This window comes from Nematocida homosporus, assembly GCF_024244095.1.
Source record: "Nematocida homosporus strain JUm1504 chromosome Unknown 4465, whole genome shotgun sequence".
Lineage (NCBI taxonomy): Eukaryota > Fungi > Microsporidia > Nematocida > Nematocida homosporus.
The window spans coordinates 18,819-32,817 of NW_026250651.1; the positions used below are offsets into that span (position 1 = coordinate 18,819).

General features: G+C 40.0%; 11 protein-coding genes across 11 annotated transcripts; 7 read left to right on the plus strand and 4 right to left on the minus strand.

Annotated features, from left to right (window-relative positions):
• Window positions 1–11: 11 nt before the first annotated feature.
• Window positions 12–887, plus strand: NEHOM01_1935 (DNA repair and recombination protein RAD52; the record flags this gene model as incomplete). Its single annotated transcript, XM_051490813.1, has 1 exon — window positions 12–887. The coding sequence occupies one exon, from the start codon at window positions 12–14 to the stop codon at window positions 885–887; it is 876 nt and encodes a 291-aa protein (XP_051346773.1).
• A 381-nt stretch (window positions 888–1,268) lies between these two features.
• NEHOM01_1936 (translation initiation factor 5B) lies at window positions 1,269–3,326 on the plus strand (the record flags this gene model as incomplete). The annotated part of the gene is made up of 1 exon (XM_051490814.1): window positions 1,269–3,326. The coding sequence occupies one exon, from the start codon at window positions 1,269–1,271 to the stop codon at window positions 3,324–3,326; it is 2,058 nt and encodes a 685-aa protein (XP_051346774.1).
• Window positions 3,327–3,900: 574 nt separating this feature from the next.
• Window positions 3,901–4,341, plus strand: NEHOM01_1937 (dUTP pyrophosphatase; the record flags this gene model as incomplete). Its single annotated transcript, XM_051490815.1, has 1 exon — window positions 3,901–4,341. The coding sequence occupies one exon, from the start codon at window positions 3,901–3,903 to the stop codon at window positions 4,339–4,341; it is 441 nt and encodes a 146-aa protein (XP_051346775.1).
• Window positions 4,342–4,441: 100 nt separating this feature from the next.
• On the plus strand, window positions 4,442–4,888 carry NEHOM01_1938 (uncharacterized protein; the record flags this gene model as incomplete). Its single annotated transcript, XM_051490816.1, has 1 exon — window positions 4,442–4,888. One exon carries the CDS (start codon window positions 4,442–4,444, stop codon window positions 4,886–4,888), a length of 447 nt encoding a protein of 148 aa, XP_051346776.1.
• Window positions 4,889–5,201: 313 nt separating this feature from the next.
• Window positions 5,202–6,140, plus strand: NEHOM01_1939 (uncharacterized protein; the record flags this gene model as incomplete). The annotated part of the gene is made up of 1 exon (XM_051490817.1): window positions 5,202–6,140. The coding sequence occupies one exon, from the start codon at window positions 5,202–5,204 to the stop codon at window positions 6,138–6,140; it is 939 nt and encodes a 312-aa protein (XP_051346777.1).
• NEHOM01_1940 (uncharacterized protein) lies at window positions 6,124–6,879 on the minus strand (the record flags this gene model as incomplete). Its single annotated transcript, XM_051490818.1, has 1 exon — window positions 6,124–6,879. The coding sequence occupies one exon, from the start codon at window positions 6,877–6,879 to the stop codon at window positions 6,124–6,126; it is 756 nt and encodes a 251-aa protein (XP_051346778.1).
• A 407-nt stretch (window positions 6,880–7,286) lies between these two features.
• On the minus strand, window positions 7,287–8,462 carry NEHOM01_1941 (solute carrier family 39 (zinc transporter), member 1/2/3; the record flags this gene model as incomplete). The annotated part of the gene is made up of 1 exon (XM_051490819.1): window positions 7,287–8,462. One exon carries the CDS (start codon window positions 8,460–8,462, stop codon window positions 7,287–7,289), a length of 1,176 nt encoding a protein of 391 aa, XP_051346779.1.
• Window positions 8,463–8,488: 26 nt separating this feature from the next.
• NEHOM01_1942 (solute carrier family 39 (zinc transporter), member 1/2/3) lies at window positions 8,489–9,271 on the minus strand (the record flags this gene model as incomplete). Its single annotated transcript, XM_051490820.1, has 1 exon — window positions 8,489–9,271. The coding sequence occupies one exon, from the start codon at window positions 9,269–9,271 to the stop codon at window positions 8,489–8,491; it is 783 nt and encodes a 260-aa protein (XP_051346780.1).
• A 20-nt stretch (window positions 9,272–9,291) lies between these two features.
• Window positions 9,292–9,999, minus strand: NEHOM01_1943 (uncharacterized protein; the record flags this gene model as incomplete). Its single annotated transcript, XM_051490821.1, has 1 exon — window positions 9,292–9,999. One exon carries the CDS (start codon window positions 9,997–9,999, stop codon window positions 9,292–9,294), a length of 708 nt encoding a protein of 235 aa, XP_051346781.1.
• Window positions 10,000–10,015: 16 nt separating this feature from the next.
• NEHOM01_1944 (uncharacterized protein) lies at window positions 10,016–11,236 on the plus strand (the record flags this gene model as incomplete). Its single annotated transcript, XM_051490822.1, has 1 exon — window positions 10,016–11,236. The coding sequence occupies one exon, from the start codon at window positions 10,016–10,018 to the stop codon at window positions 11,234–11,236; it is 1,221 nt and encodes a 406-aa protein (XP_051346782.1).
• A 611-nt stretch (window positions 11,237–11,847) lies between these two features.
• NEHOM01_1945 (uncharacterized protein) lies at window positions 11,848–13,999 on the plus strand (the record flags this gene model as incomplete). The annotated part of the gene is made up of 1 exon (XM_051490823.1): window positions 11,848–13,999. A coding segment is annotated over one exon (2,152 nt), but the record flags the coding sequence as incomplete, so codon positions are not given.

Consider the following 13,999-nt stretch of genomic DNA (forward strand, 5'->3'; position numbering starts at 1 on the left):
CCATTTTTTTAATGACCTCCTCTGAACGTCAGCAACAATTGAATAAGTTTCTTGGTCCCGAGTACATCAAGTTCCGAAATACTGGGTATACTGAAGAGGCCTATGTTGAGGGCTGGGCCATTATTCAAGTGGCTAACAGAATCTTTGGATTCGATGGATGGTCTTCAGAGATTAAAAAGATAGATGTACTAGCTATCGAAGAATATCCCGATGAGCGATACACAGTTACAGTTAGTGCGATTGCCCGAGTTATACTTAAAGATGGAACGTACCGTGAAGATATGGGAGTTGGATCCGCCGAGAGAATCAAAGGCAAAGGCAAAGCCTTCAAACAAGCCCACAAGTCGGCGATCACTGATAGTCTTAAACGAGCCCTCAGACAATTTGGAACAGCTCTAGGCAGCTGCTGCTATGATAAGCACTATGCATCTGCCATCAAGAAAATCAAGCCCAATCCACAAACCGCCCTAGATGAGAATAACTTAATTAGACCCAACCGCCCCCTATCTACTCCGTCTAGTTCTACTATCTCTACTATCTCTACTTCCCCCAAATCAACCACCACACCAACTCCTAATATCATCCCTAAACCCAAACCCAAACCCATTATTCCTATTACTCCTCATACCACACCCAACCATACCACCACCAACCATACCACACCCACTACTAACACTAACACTAACACCAACCCAACATCTAACATTCCTACCAATACAAACCCAATTCCTACCAATACAAACCCAATTCCTACCAACCCAATACTAACCTCTACCAAGCCAACCCACCCCAACCCAATCACTACTAATTCCAAGCAAAAGCTTCCTACCCCAACTACTAACCCAGTCATTCCTTCTATTGATGATCTCTTATCATCTGATCTCTAACTCAATAAAGACATTGTGAATTAGTTCCTATCTACTAACTTACTCAATTTATTATCTAACTTCATATCTACTAACTTCATATCTATTTAACTTACTCAATTTATTATCCAAATCCAATACCAACTCAACTCAACTCAACTCAACTCAACTCAACCCAACTTAATCTAAATCTAATCTAAATCTAAATAGAACATCTTCAATTTCAAAACTTTCTGTCTTTCCTTTTAGATTTTGCCTTAACCAGGGCCTAATACCACCTAGACTAAATCTTGTCCTATCAAAACAAAAACCAAGCAAAAATACCTCAAACCAAAACAGATATCAACTAAATTCACTATCTAATCACTCCAATTATATACAACCAAGCAAAATTTGCCTAATATGGCCAAAAAGAAAGGAAAGGATACTAGCTATGAAGAGATGTACAGTATGTATACTGAATATCAAAACAATCCAGAAGAGATAGAAGAAGAAGAACAAATCGAAGATCTAAGTTCAGATAAAGTTCCAGCTGAAAGTCAATCACCCACCCCAGAAGATCAACTGGCCAATAAACTAGCCAGATTAACTATGGCCCGACCAGCTAAGAAACCCACCCAACACTACTCTCTTAAGAAAGAAGAGAAGAAAGAGTCCGATTATCGTAGTCCAATTTGTTGTATTCTAGGCCATGCCGATACGGGTAAAACCAAAATACTTGATCGAATCAGAGAAACTGAAGTCCAACTAGCCGAAGCCGGAGGAATTACTCAACAGATTGGAGCTACTTACATTCCCATGCAAGAGTTAGAGAAGAAGTACCGTATAACAGCCCAACACATTCCAGGTCTCTTAGTTATAGATACACCAGGCCATGAAGCTTTTTCCAACCTAAGAAATCGCGGGTCTTCTATGTGCAATATTGTTGTTCTAGTAGTTGATATTATGCACGGTCTGGAATTACAGACTAAAGAGAGTATTGAGATTTTAAGGTCCAGAAAGACTCCATTTATTATTGCTTTAAACAAAATAGATAGGATTAATGGCTGGAAATCAAGTAATACTGGTTTTTCAATCAAAAAGCAAACCAAAGCCGCCCAAAGTGAATTTAAAGATCGATTTGAAAAGATTGTTTTGGAATTAGCCGCGGAAGGTCTTAATACGGCTATCTTCTTAAAAAACCCTGATCCTAAATCTTATATTTCAATTGTACCTACTTCAGCTATAACTGGAGAAGGAATTGGCGATTTGTTATCTTTACTGGTGAATTTAGTGGAAACACGTATGCTTAAACGAGTGAAGTTCGCGGAACAAGTTGAGTGTATGGTGCTGGAATCAAGATCAGAAGAGGGTAAAGCACCTTCTATCGATGTTATCTTATCAAGTGGAGTTCTTTCAGAAGGAGATAGTATTGTAGTTTGTACGCAAAATGGAGCAGTTGATACAACTATTCGCAAACTACTTACTCCCCATCCCATGAAGGAGACGCGAGTTAAGTCTAAGTACCAGGAGAATAAGCAAGTTAAAGCAGCTATTGGAGTTAGAATTGTAGCTCCTAAACTAGAAGGAGCTTTAGCTGGGAGTAAAGTTTATGCCGTACCTAAGGACCAAGTAGCTCAAGTTAAAGCTGAAGCTGAAGAACAGATAAGAAATACGATTAAAAATCTTGTTTCTGGCAGTTCATCTAGTACGGGTAGTATTTTTGATGCGGTAGGTGAAGATGGTATTCATGCCCAAGCTTCAACTTTAGGAGCACTAGAAGCACTTATCTCTATTTTGAAAGATCAGCAAATTCCGATTAGAAGTGTAGGTGTAGGTAGTATTGCAAAAAAAGATATCATGAAAGTAGCTACTATCTTAGAAAGAAGGCCGGAATTTGCTACTATGCTTTGTTTTGACATTCATCCTACGGCTGAAACACTATCTTTAGCTAAAGATTTTGGTGTCAAAATTATCACGGCTGAGATTATCTATCATTTAACTGAACGGTACAAGAAACATATGGAAGACTTCTGGGCTTCAGCTGAAGAACAACTTAAAGATAAAGTTGTTTTCCCGTGCATTCTTTCTATTGTGCCTGGATGTGTTTTTACCAAGCGATCACCATTAGTGCTAGGAGTTAAAGTCCTAGAAGGAATTCTCAGACTTGGTACTCCACTTAGTGTTCTACGAGAAGAAGGACCTGTTTTCATAGGTAAAGTCACCAGTATTCTGGAAGATAAAAAAACCGACCCCAAAACAGATAAGATCAAACCCGATTCACGAGCTTCAATCAAGATAGAACTACCAGCTACAGCTAATCCAATTGTCTTTGGGAAAAAGATCTTTGAAACCGACGAAATCATCAGTCGACTTACTCGAGAGTCTATTGATCTGCTCAAGGACAATTTCAAGGATGCCCTTTCACAACGCGACTGGCAAGCCGTAATCACTATCAAAGAAAGACTTGGCATTATCTAAGCACGTTCCCTTTCAAAATGACATTCCACCAAAAACCAATTCCACCCAATAAACCGTTTCATTTAATGACTACTACTTACTATTTACGACCTAGTACGGGTTATTATCTATCTTTTCTTAACTATACTCCACTCAATACCAACTCAATCCTAACCTAATACTTAACTAATACATACTCTATTAAAGATAGTACTTGAGATAACTTGGGATAAGTGTGGGCACCATTTATTAAGTAAATACGGGTGAGTTAAAATAAGATGACGTCATATTAAGTTAGTGTTAGTAGTGGTATTGGTATTAGTAAGTAGTATGTAGTGTGTACTAAGTAGTGAGTAGTTTACTAGTAATCAAGTTGATCGTATTGGTATTGTGGTGGCATTATGTTGGTATTTGGTAGTGGTCGTATGGCAGCACTACATAAACCAACTTAGCCTAACTTAAACCATCCCAAACTAAACTCAACCCCACTCAATACCAACCTAATACTAAACCAACCCTACTCAATACCAACTCAACACTAACCCCACTCAACCTAATACAATATCAATACATTCCAGGCCAATTTTATTTTCGAATGACTACTCTAGAACCAGTTAGTTTCAATATTCAGTTGTTAAATGATAAGGGCCGATGTCCTAAACGAGCTACTCCAGAAAGTGCTGGATATGACTTGTATTCAGCTGAAACTGGATGTATTAATCCCGGGGAAAGGAAACTTATTAGTATTGGGATAGCCATGAAAATCCCAACTGGGTACTATGGTCAAATTAGTAGTCGCTCAGGACTTTGTTCTAAACATGGTGTAATAACTTTAGGAGGTGTAATTGATTCGGATTATCGTGGTGAACTTTTTGTGATGCTTTTGAACACTGGATCTCAGCCTTTTGAGTATGCAGTGCATGACCGAATTGCCCAAATACTTATCATTCCTGTTTTCCAAGCTATGCCCCAAATAGTTGAATCGCTTAGTGCAACTGAACGAGCAGCTGGTGGCTTTGGATCAACTGGCAAGTAATAAATGAGGTATTTAAGCCTAGACGAGTCTTGGGTTAGTATTGAGATGGGGAGATAAGAAGAGATTGGAGTAGTACATAGAGATCCTTTTTATTTTTGTCATGAATACGTCAAGCAAACGATTGGGGAAAGTTCTTTCAATCTTCTCTTCTTATTTGGGTGTTTTATGTCTTGTCTTACTTATTGGGTCTTTACTGATGAATCGTGGTGATTTGCCTTGTTCGCCTTCTATTCAAAAGGCTAAGTCTGGCTCAATGGTATTTACGCCTAATATCAACCTAGAAAGTACTTTGAATCATAATGTTAAGGAAGTTTATGTCTATTTGGTCCATCGAACCCAACGAGGAGATAAGATTAGTGAAAAAACCGTTTGGGACACATTGATAAAGAAAAACGGGATTAGTCATCTTCAGAAAGGTATTATTGTCAAAACAGCTGATACTTCACGCCCACTTAATAAGGGCGAGTTTCACTTAAGAGCAAGTTACTTTCCTTATGTTGGTCTAATTAGGTACAAAACCTTTGCCGTAGTTAAGGCTTCCAGCTAGTTGGAGTGTTTATCTATTGGACAGAGGAATTAATTGAAGTAAAGATATGGTTAATTTGAGTTTATGTTGAGTTGAGTTGAGTTTGGGTTATGTTAAGTTGGGTTGGGTTTGGGTTTGAGTTTGTGTTTGTGTTTGTGTTATGTTGTGTTGTGTTAAGTTGAGTTGAGTTGAGTTGGGTTGAGTTGAGTTGAGTTAAGTTGGGTGTTAATTGATATGATAGTGGTATTGAGTTGAGTTTGTGTTATGTTAGAGTTGAGTCAAGTTGAGTCAATGTGATATTGAGATAGTGTGGTTTTGCGAAATTTGTATTGGTATGCGCGTCTGTGTGGCTGGTTTAGGAGGATTGGGGTCGGCGGTTGTGCATCGGTTAGTGGAGTGCTCAGAATTGGCGATTAGTGAGCTGGGATTAGTGGATATGGATCGAGTGGAATGGTGTAATTTGGCCCATCAGTCTTATGGTGAAGATGAAGTTGGTATGTGGAAGACAGAGGCAATGCGTAGAAAGTTGCAAAGGGATGGATTTAGTGGTGAAATTAGAACTTACTGTCAAGATGTCAATTTAGCTAGTCAGACAGTTGGCCGTTTGGCTGAGTATGATGTATACATTGCCGCATTAGATACTTTTCAAGCCCGGGTGAACTTCTACTACTATATAGTGATGGAATGTACTAATTCACAGCGATTGTATATTGATTGTGGAACAGAAAGGTTTAAAGCCCATTGTTTCTTTACTCAGCGGCCTTCACCATGTATCTACTGCTTGAATTGGCTCTTCCCACCTGAGAAACGACTTAAGAACCTTTGTTCCGTACGGAGTTCAGTTCCACCACCAGAACAGATGACTAGTGAACGAGTGACCGGAACAATAATGACTTTACTGGCCAAAGAAAGTAACAGTCTTGGTCAGGCACATAGAACAGTACCTAGTGATCAGAAGATAGCTGAAGTACTCTACCATAAAGTAGCCGAACGGTACAACTCTACCTATGCCGAGCAACCAGTTGATCAACTTACTGCCAAACAAGTAGAAGAAATCTCTACTATGATTCAGCCCAATACACCTCCAGTAAACTCAATCTGTGCTAGTCTTGTTATACTTGTCCTACTTGATAAGCTAAAGGCCAAACCAGTCCAACCACTAACCAATCCGAATTTAAATACTAACTTTATTCTCTATATTGGAGATACATCTCCAGTACTACACTACCATGCTTTAGCCGCCGATCCAAATTGTCTTATTTGTGCCGGTTGAACCCAACTGAAGCCAGCCAATTATTCCTATATACATACATCAATTCAGATTCTAGTTCAAGCACTAAACCCGATGGAGTATGATTGGGCAGCCAGTCTTTAGTCTTACTCCCATAATTATGCAAGTTAATAGCTATATACTCAGCTCCAGTCATAAGTACTTCAGCAGTAAACAAAGTACCCAAACCACAAAAGACCATATCAGATAAAAGCACCCATGCCGTCTTTTTAGTACTAGCCGGTAAATCACTAGCTTGCAATCTTGGGCCAAACCCAGCATGGACATCAATAAAGGCAAAATCAAAATCTAACAAAGTACTAATCACTACTTCCGTTTGCAACAGGACACTAGGCACACTCTCACGATACATAGTCAACTCAGCCTCACTAAATAAAACAACTTCAACTCCATCTATTCTAATTGTTTTGATACAAGCCGTACTCTCAAGATACCTTTTCTGGTACAAAGACTGAGCCACTAACTTACCCATTGCCTGCCGCAACCCTCCTATCTTTCCACTCAGATTCAGCAACCCAACTACCAAACAACTAATACTCTCAAACCGACCTAACCGCCTCCTCCCATACAAATTAAGCACTAAACGGTATGCCATACTAATCGCAATCGAAATATGACCTTGAAGTAAGCAAAGAGATTCACCTCGTTTTTGAATTATTTGAACCAATAAACGAACATCAGCACTACGAGTCAAACAAGAGAACTTCTCTCTATCAAGCATAAAAATAAAACACCCCTATCCTTTATTCCCCATCTTTGGGTCTTATATCGCATCTACGACAGTCACAGTAGGCAAAAGAGTCTTCCCCAAGCCAGATACCACCGTACTCCCTATCTCAGCAACTATTTTGTTATTACTGATGCCATCTCTAAAGCAAAAGATAAGAATGAGTATTTAGCCAAATGTTATGTTAAGTTAAGATTGAGTTGAGATAAGATTGAGGTGAGGTGAGGTTGGGCAGGTAACTAAGTAATAAGTTGAGGTGCTACAATAGGGAGTGCTTTAGCAGCTAATAATACTCTATTCTAAGTGGGATTCCGTTGCTATCTTAATATAACCCAACCCCACCACAACTCAATCACAAACCAACTCAATCACAAACCAACTCAATCATAACTTAACTTAACTTAGCAACAACTGCCATGGCCGTAAACAATCATAACCGCTCCAATAAAATACCCACCTAATAGATAAAGAATCTTCTTAACATCAACTAAAGAATGAATAATAGGAGGTAACATCTCAACCAAAACAATAAAACTCAAACTGCCAAAGGCCATCCCCATAAAGGCATCATGAACCCACGGACTTTGTAATACTCCCGTAATAGTCATAGCTAAAATCATACCTAATGGCGTTAAAGATGAGTAAAACAATAATAAACCAGTACTGGCCTTAATCGAAAACGTAGAAGAAAAGAGAGCTACACCTACCGTAATAGATTCCAAAACCTTATGCATCAGTAAACCCATAAACAGAATCTTAGTATTCTTCTCAGAAGTAGGACTAAATGCCATGCCTTCAAAGATAGAGTGCACTGAAAAGACAAAGATAAAGACTAGTGCCTGTTTAGCCGTTGTCTTATACTTAAGACCTTCAGTACAACACAAGTTAATATCAGCATCATTCCCTTTACCCACGGCATGACTATGACCATGACCATGACCATGACTATGCCCAGAAATACTACTACCACTACCACTACCTCCTCTATTCCCACTACCTTGAACTACTACCTCTGTATCTTCTTTATCACAATGTTTATGCTTAATGATCTTTTGATCAATCACAATCAATCCAATAAAAACCAAACCAGCAATAGCTAAGCCCAACTGGGAATTCTTCACCGCATGAACATGATGACCAAAGAAAGTCGTTTCATGAGCATGTTTATCATTATGATCATGAGAATGAGAATGATCATGAGAATGAGAGTGATTATGACTATTACTACCCGCTAACTGACCAGGCGTACTACTTGATTCAGTTTTAACATGATGAGTATGCGTACACCCAGAAGTACATCCTGCCTGTTGGTGAGCCTTAACCTCACTTGCATTCGCCTCTAAAGAACCAGCTAAACCTAAGTTAGGACTCCCATCACAACAAGAATGACCCCCTTTAACCATATGGGGAATGAAATCCATAAAGAGAATAGCAAATAATAAACCGGCTGAAATAATACTAGCTTTGTTATAAAGCTTCCGCAGCTTGGGGGACGAAAGGAGCATAGTAGGAGTTAAACTAGGAATGAAAGAACAAAGAAAAACCGCTATCGGCATAATAAACTCACTTGCTTGCATCGAAAATTTGCTAAATTTCCCAAGGCCTATTTATGATATAATTCTTCGAGAGTATGGCTCAAACAAATCACAGTAGTGATAATGAAGTAACCAATAAACATAGATAGTGTTTTTTTGAACGTACGTGCTCTAGTAAGTTTTCCAGATGAAGTTTCAAACTCGTTACCGACCATTTCGACAAAACCAATGTAGAAGAAACTACCGGCAGCAATACCATCAAGAGTATGACGAATGAGGGAATTACTGGAACCACTGGATAATTGCTTGCCAAGTAAAGCACCGACGGAAGTAAGTGAGGAATAGACCAATAGGAGTACGAAACATACTTTAGGGGAGAGATCGGAAGTAAGGACTGAGGCGCCTAGAACAATAGCTTCTAGCCATTTATGGATAAGAATACTGACTAAGTACCAGACGAGTTTTTCGTTCTCTTTGTTAGATATACCGAGACCCTCCATGAAAGAGTGTAAACTTAAGGCCAAGATAAAGATAAGTGCTTCTTTCTTAGAAGCACCAGCTGGGATAGAATCTTGTTCGCCGACATTAGCTCTTTCAATGTAAAGCTTACTGATGGTAAAAAGGAAGAAGAAAGAGATACCGGTAACTACGGCTGGGACCATACTATCAGAAGAATAGATATCTGGTAAGACTTCAACTAGAATAATACCAATAATAAAACCGCCAGTTAAACATTTGACGTAATCATAGACTTTAAGAGTTGACTTGATGAAGGTATAAGAGTAAGAGAAGGCGAGAGTAAAGATAAAAAGCACGATAGCCGAAGCATTGACTAGGAGAGTGGAATTCATGAAATAAATTTTGCGGCTGGCTATATCTGAAACTCGTTACTCAAAAGTAGATTAGCCAAACAACGATGGAACAGGATGGCTAGGAGGAGATTATAGTAGGGAGTATTCAGGAGAATGGATAGGGCTTTGGCTGTCATTAGAGATACGATAAGATTGATCATTTGGGCGTAAAATAGATAGGTAGAAAGAGAAATAAAGATAGGTAGTTTGAGAAAACAAAAAGTAGAGATTAAAATAACAATCTTAGTGATGCGGCGTAGTGTAGAGACTTTGGCAAAAAGTAAGAATAGGAAGATGGGTTCGGTTGTTTGAATTAGAAAGTGGGCGTAAATTTGGGGGTGATTAAGGAGAAGAGTGGAGTTAGATTGGGGGGAGAAGGACGAGGGCGGGAATTGAGTTGGAGAATCGGGGCTCAGAACAATTGGGTTGGTATGGGGGAGTAGGAGTTGGGATTGAGTGAGGAGAGTGAAAGTATTGATGAGTTGGACGGCAAGGCGAATGAGGAAGAGAGTGGTGGGAGTGGGGGAAGAAGTATTGAAAACCAAGTGGCGGAAAGCTTCTGGTTTGAAAAGTAGTAGGTCTTGTAGGAATTTGAGTTGGTTGAAGATGTAAGGATCAGCGACTTGTTTGCAGGCCATGCAAAGGGACGATCGGGTGGTTTTAGAGTTAGCAAGCGAGGGTTCAGTTAGGGTAGAGATTGATGTTTGGCAATGAACACACTTGTGCATTTCCATTTTTTCGGGCATGTCTGGATCTAATGAATGTGTACGTAAGAAGAGTGGCTTGGCGGGTTTAATGACGACTTTGGGAATGGGATATGTGGGTGCAGTATTAGTGCATTGGAAGAGCCAGGGACTTGGCTGGGTTTTGCTGGGTCTTATGAATTCTCCGGTATCTTTGGTGGCGGATGTAAACTTAGCTGATTTAGCTGTCATAACTGTGCTGAGTGTAATGCACTGGATGCTGGTGCGGAAGTGGAGTCGAGGTCGGATTTCTGGGGAGAAGATGGTGATTGGACTGGGGGCTGTGATTGCTTTGTGGCTGCCGGTGCAGAAGGCCGTATCTGGTGGCCGAGTGAGTGCTGGAATGGCTTTGCTGTCTGGTTTGAGTATTTGGCTGGTAGTGGTGTATGAGTGTTTATGGGGACGAGATGTCCTGGAAGGCGAGAAGAGTGGTGATGGTGGGGGAGTAAAGATGGGATTGTTGCGGTACTTGGTTCGACGAACGAGTATTTGGCAAGTTGGGCTGGTTAGTGCTGGTCCGGTACTTGGTGCTTGGCTGCTGGCTAGAAGTGGTGATGGTAGTATTTTGGGTTTAGGAATGGCTTTGGCTGGAGTGATTTTTGATGGATGGGTGGTCTTTGGCCTGTTGCACTTTATACTGCATACGCATTTGTACAACATTAAGCACTTCTCCCAGGGGATTACTGTTTTGGCCGATGAGAATAGTGAAGATACGTTGTACAACTATATGGTGCTGAGTAATTACAATGACGGTTTAGTGGAGGATAAAGAGACGAAGGAGAAGAACCGAGAAGTATTGTATGGCAATTTATTGAGTGTACTGGGAAAGATAGAGGATATGATGTTTTTAATTGCACGGCGGCAAGTAGTTAGAACTAATGTCATGCCGAGTGAGAAGATTAGGAAGGTCCCGGAGATGTTACTGTGCAACCGTGAGACCGGAGGAGTAGTTGAGTACGATATGGGTCCAAGACTGGTTTCAAAAGGAATTTGCTATCTGTTTGGGCGGTTGGTGTATGCCCAGGCCCTGGAGAAGGCGAGACGGGCCCGGCCAATTGTGGAAAGAATGAAGAAACTGGCCTGGCAGATGGATGTGTCTAAAAGGAAGCGAATTATGCAGGCATTAGGAAATATTAAGCGTGAAAGTGAGAAGGTCGCTATGGTAAATACGGGAGAATTACTGCGAATGGTAGATCTATGGGTCTGTGGGTTTTCATCGTAAGCTAAGTAAATGGCCGCGGTAAGTCTGTAAGCCAATAAATAGAGATATAGTATAGTTAGTTGTGGTGCTCAGAGTATCCACCACCATTCTTTGCTAGTGAACACGGATCCTTGATGTTACAACAGCCGCATCGGAGTCTGTTTCAAGGGGATAAGCATAAGTCAACATATCTTTAGTCTTCATCAGCAATTCCATTGGGTTAGTATTGGGTTAGAGGTTGGTAGAGTACAAGTCCAAACTATAAATACAGGATCTATTTGGATTAAGAAGATACTAATTTGATGCTATGGCACGGAATCTTAGGTGTTGTACACGTCATACCTAACACTTTGATACTTTGTTCAATAGATCCTACGAGCGTCCGGTCTGATTATGTTTTGGTTGAAGTTAGTATTGGTTGAAAACGGCGGGCTACCACTCAATAGCACGATATTAACCTAAACTTAACAGACTCTTGTTTATTCTCCTTGATTCAGTCTAACAAGAATCATTCATGTTCATTTATGGCATTAGCAACAAAGCAAGGGCCCCAAGTAATTAATCCATTTTCTTATCTACTCTTTTGAGAGATCAGTTTTCATTTAGATAAATTTACTTTGGTTTTGAATGGTATGTCTTATCTTGAAATAGTTAAAGGTGTGAATAGAAATAGGATTTATCGCGGTCGGACGATTAGATATAGAATCGTGATTGTGTTGTGTTCTTTAGTGTTAGTGTTAGGTAGTGTGAGATGCTGGAGTAGTGATGAGAGTAGTGATGATACGAGTAGCGGTGAGAGTGGTGATAGTGACTTTGCTGGGCAGGAAACAATTGCTCCGGTGGGTTGGGTAAACTCACCTAAGGTGACTAAAGATCTAACTGCAATTGGATTTTCGGTTCATCCTAAGAAGTGTCTCGTCTATGTTAAGAGGCACATGACTGAAGAAGTAACGGCGGTGGCCTCGGACTCGACTGTAGCTTTAAGTCCAACTAGCCCCACCGAAAACATTGATAAGTATATGGTGACGTGGCCTGGGCCAAAGTTAAAATTCACGATATCTAATGACAGCGACCTAGAAAAACTACGCACAGTTTTGAATGATATTACTGTTTTCATATCCACTAAGGCCGTGTTTGTTTATAACCTAGAGTATTCAGAGAAGTGTAAAGACAAATTAAAAGTGATATCTCAAGTCATCAACATGCTAAAGTGTAAGGAGCTGGAGCTTAGAATAGAGTATTATGATTCAGCACTAATCCGCCCCCTGAAGTCGGTTGGCTTATATCCTGAGTTGACCGAACTACAAGAAACAATCGATTGTGCTGCTTCGAATCCAAATCGCAATCTCACAGTTAATGTCTGTTGTTTGAACCCAACTAGGGTAGATCTTATTGGGTTAATGTTGTCCCAGCGGAAGCTAGTTGCCAAACTCACTCTGATAGTGACAGTAATCCAAGATCGAAAACGTCTTCTAACCTATTGCGCAGGCTCGACCGCAGAGAGCTATGAAAATGATGTTGAGGACAGCACCCATATTGATTTCACAGCTCTCCACAATCAAGAAATCCAATGCCAAAAGATTGTTCTTATTAATGAATCGGAAGACTTAACATTAACTGGTCTTGAGAATGCTACTCAAGACATTCATTCCGAAATAGTTCTAGAACTGCGTTGGGAGACTCTTCTCTGTCTTATTAGACGCAATAATCCGACCATCAATGTTCATACTATTATAGCTATTGTTCCTAAGTCTACTAAAGACCTATTCCAACCAGATCCTCTTCAACAGCAACTACATTCTACTCCCCGCGCCTTTGCTACTAAAATATCTATCAGAATATCTACCCAGAAATGTTGGTGTCTCAAGGACACGTATGACAAATATTACACCCCCGAAGTATACGCCAAATATGGTATATCTGTTGGCGAATGCACAATTGAGTATAAGAACAGACAAGATGGCTTGTTACATACGTTAGAGGTCCTTGAAAAGAATCTACGTGTGAATTGTAAGAAGTCGATAGAACATGTCCAGAGTTGTGGGATCAAATGTCCTGCTGAAGATCGCAGCAATAACAAATTGGAACTTCAAGAACCAGTTGATATCAACCTTAGGGCTTTATATAAGACTAATCTGTATGTTTATGCCGATTATGGTCTTGTCGCCGGCCCAGATGCTCTTTTTTGTCAGAATATACACTATACAGACATCAACATTAACGGATGTGAAGATTATAAGGATAGCGAGATCTGTCGATCCCTTTTAAGCCTATTCGTCAATATTGCCGCCCACACGCTTAGATTTTCGAATTTCGGCCTTGATGCATTCCACACCTTTGACCTATCTAAGATAGAAGGAGGTAACGCACTCCCTGAAATCCTCCGACGCCACCTTAATCTCAAGGCTTTGATACTAGACAAAGTTGATGATAACCTTGTTTACTGGATACTAAACAACTACACATTTGCCGATTCTATGGAACTGCATATCCTGAACCAAATCTACAATAATCTTAATATTGCCCGAATTCTCTCCCTTCCTATATGCCAGAAGATCTCTAAACTTGTGATCAATGACTTTGTTAAATTAGATGAGGTGAAGTTATACAAGGAGTATAAGAAAGAAGATAAACTCACTGAACTCCCACTATTCAACTACATCGAAACAATGAAAGCCGAAAACAAAACCACCACGGATCTTAGTCTTAACAAACTGGTGTTGCAACTGGAAGGTCTTGATTGCAATAAGTATACTGAAATCTTAGCTGAGTTTAATGATATTG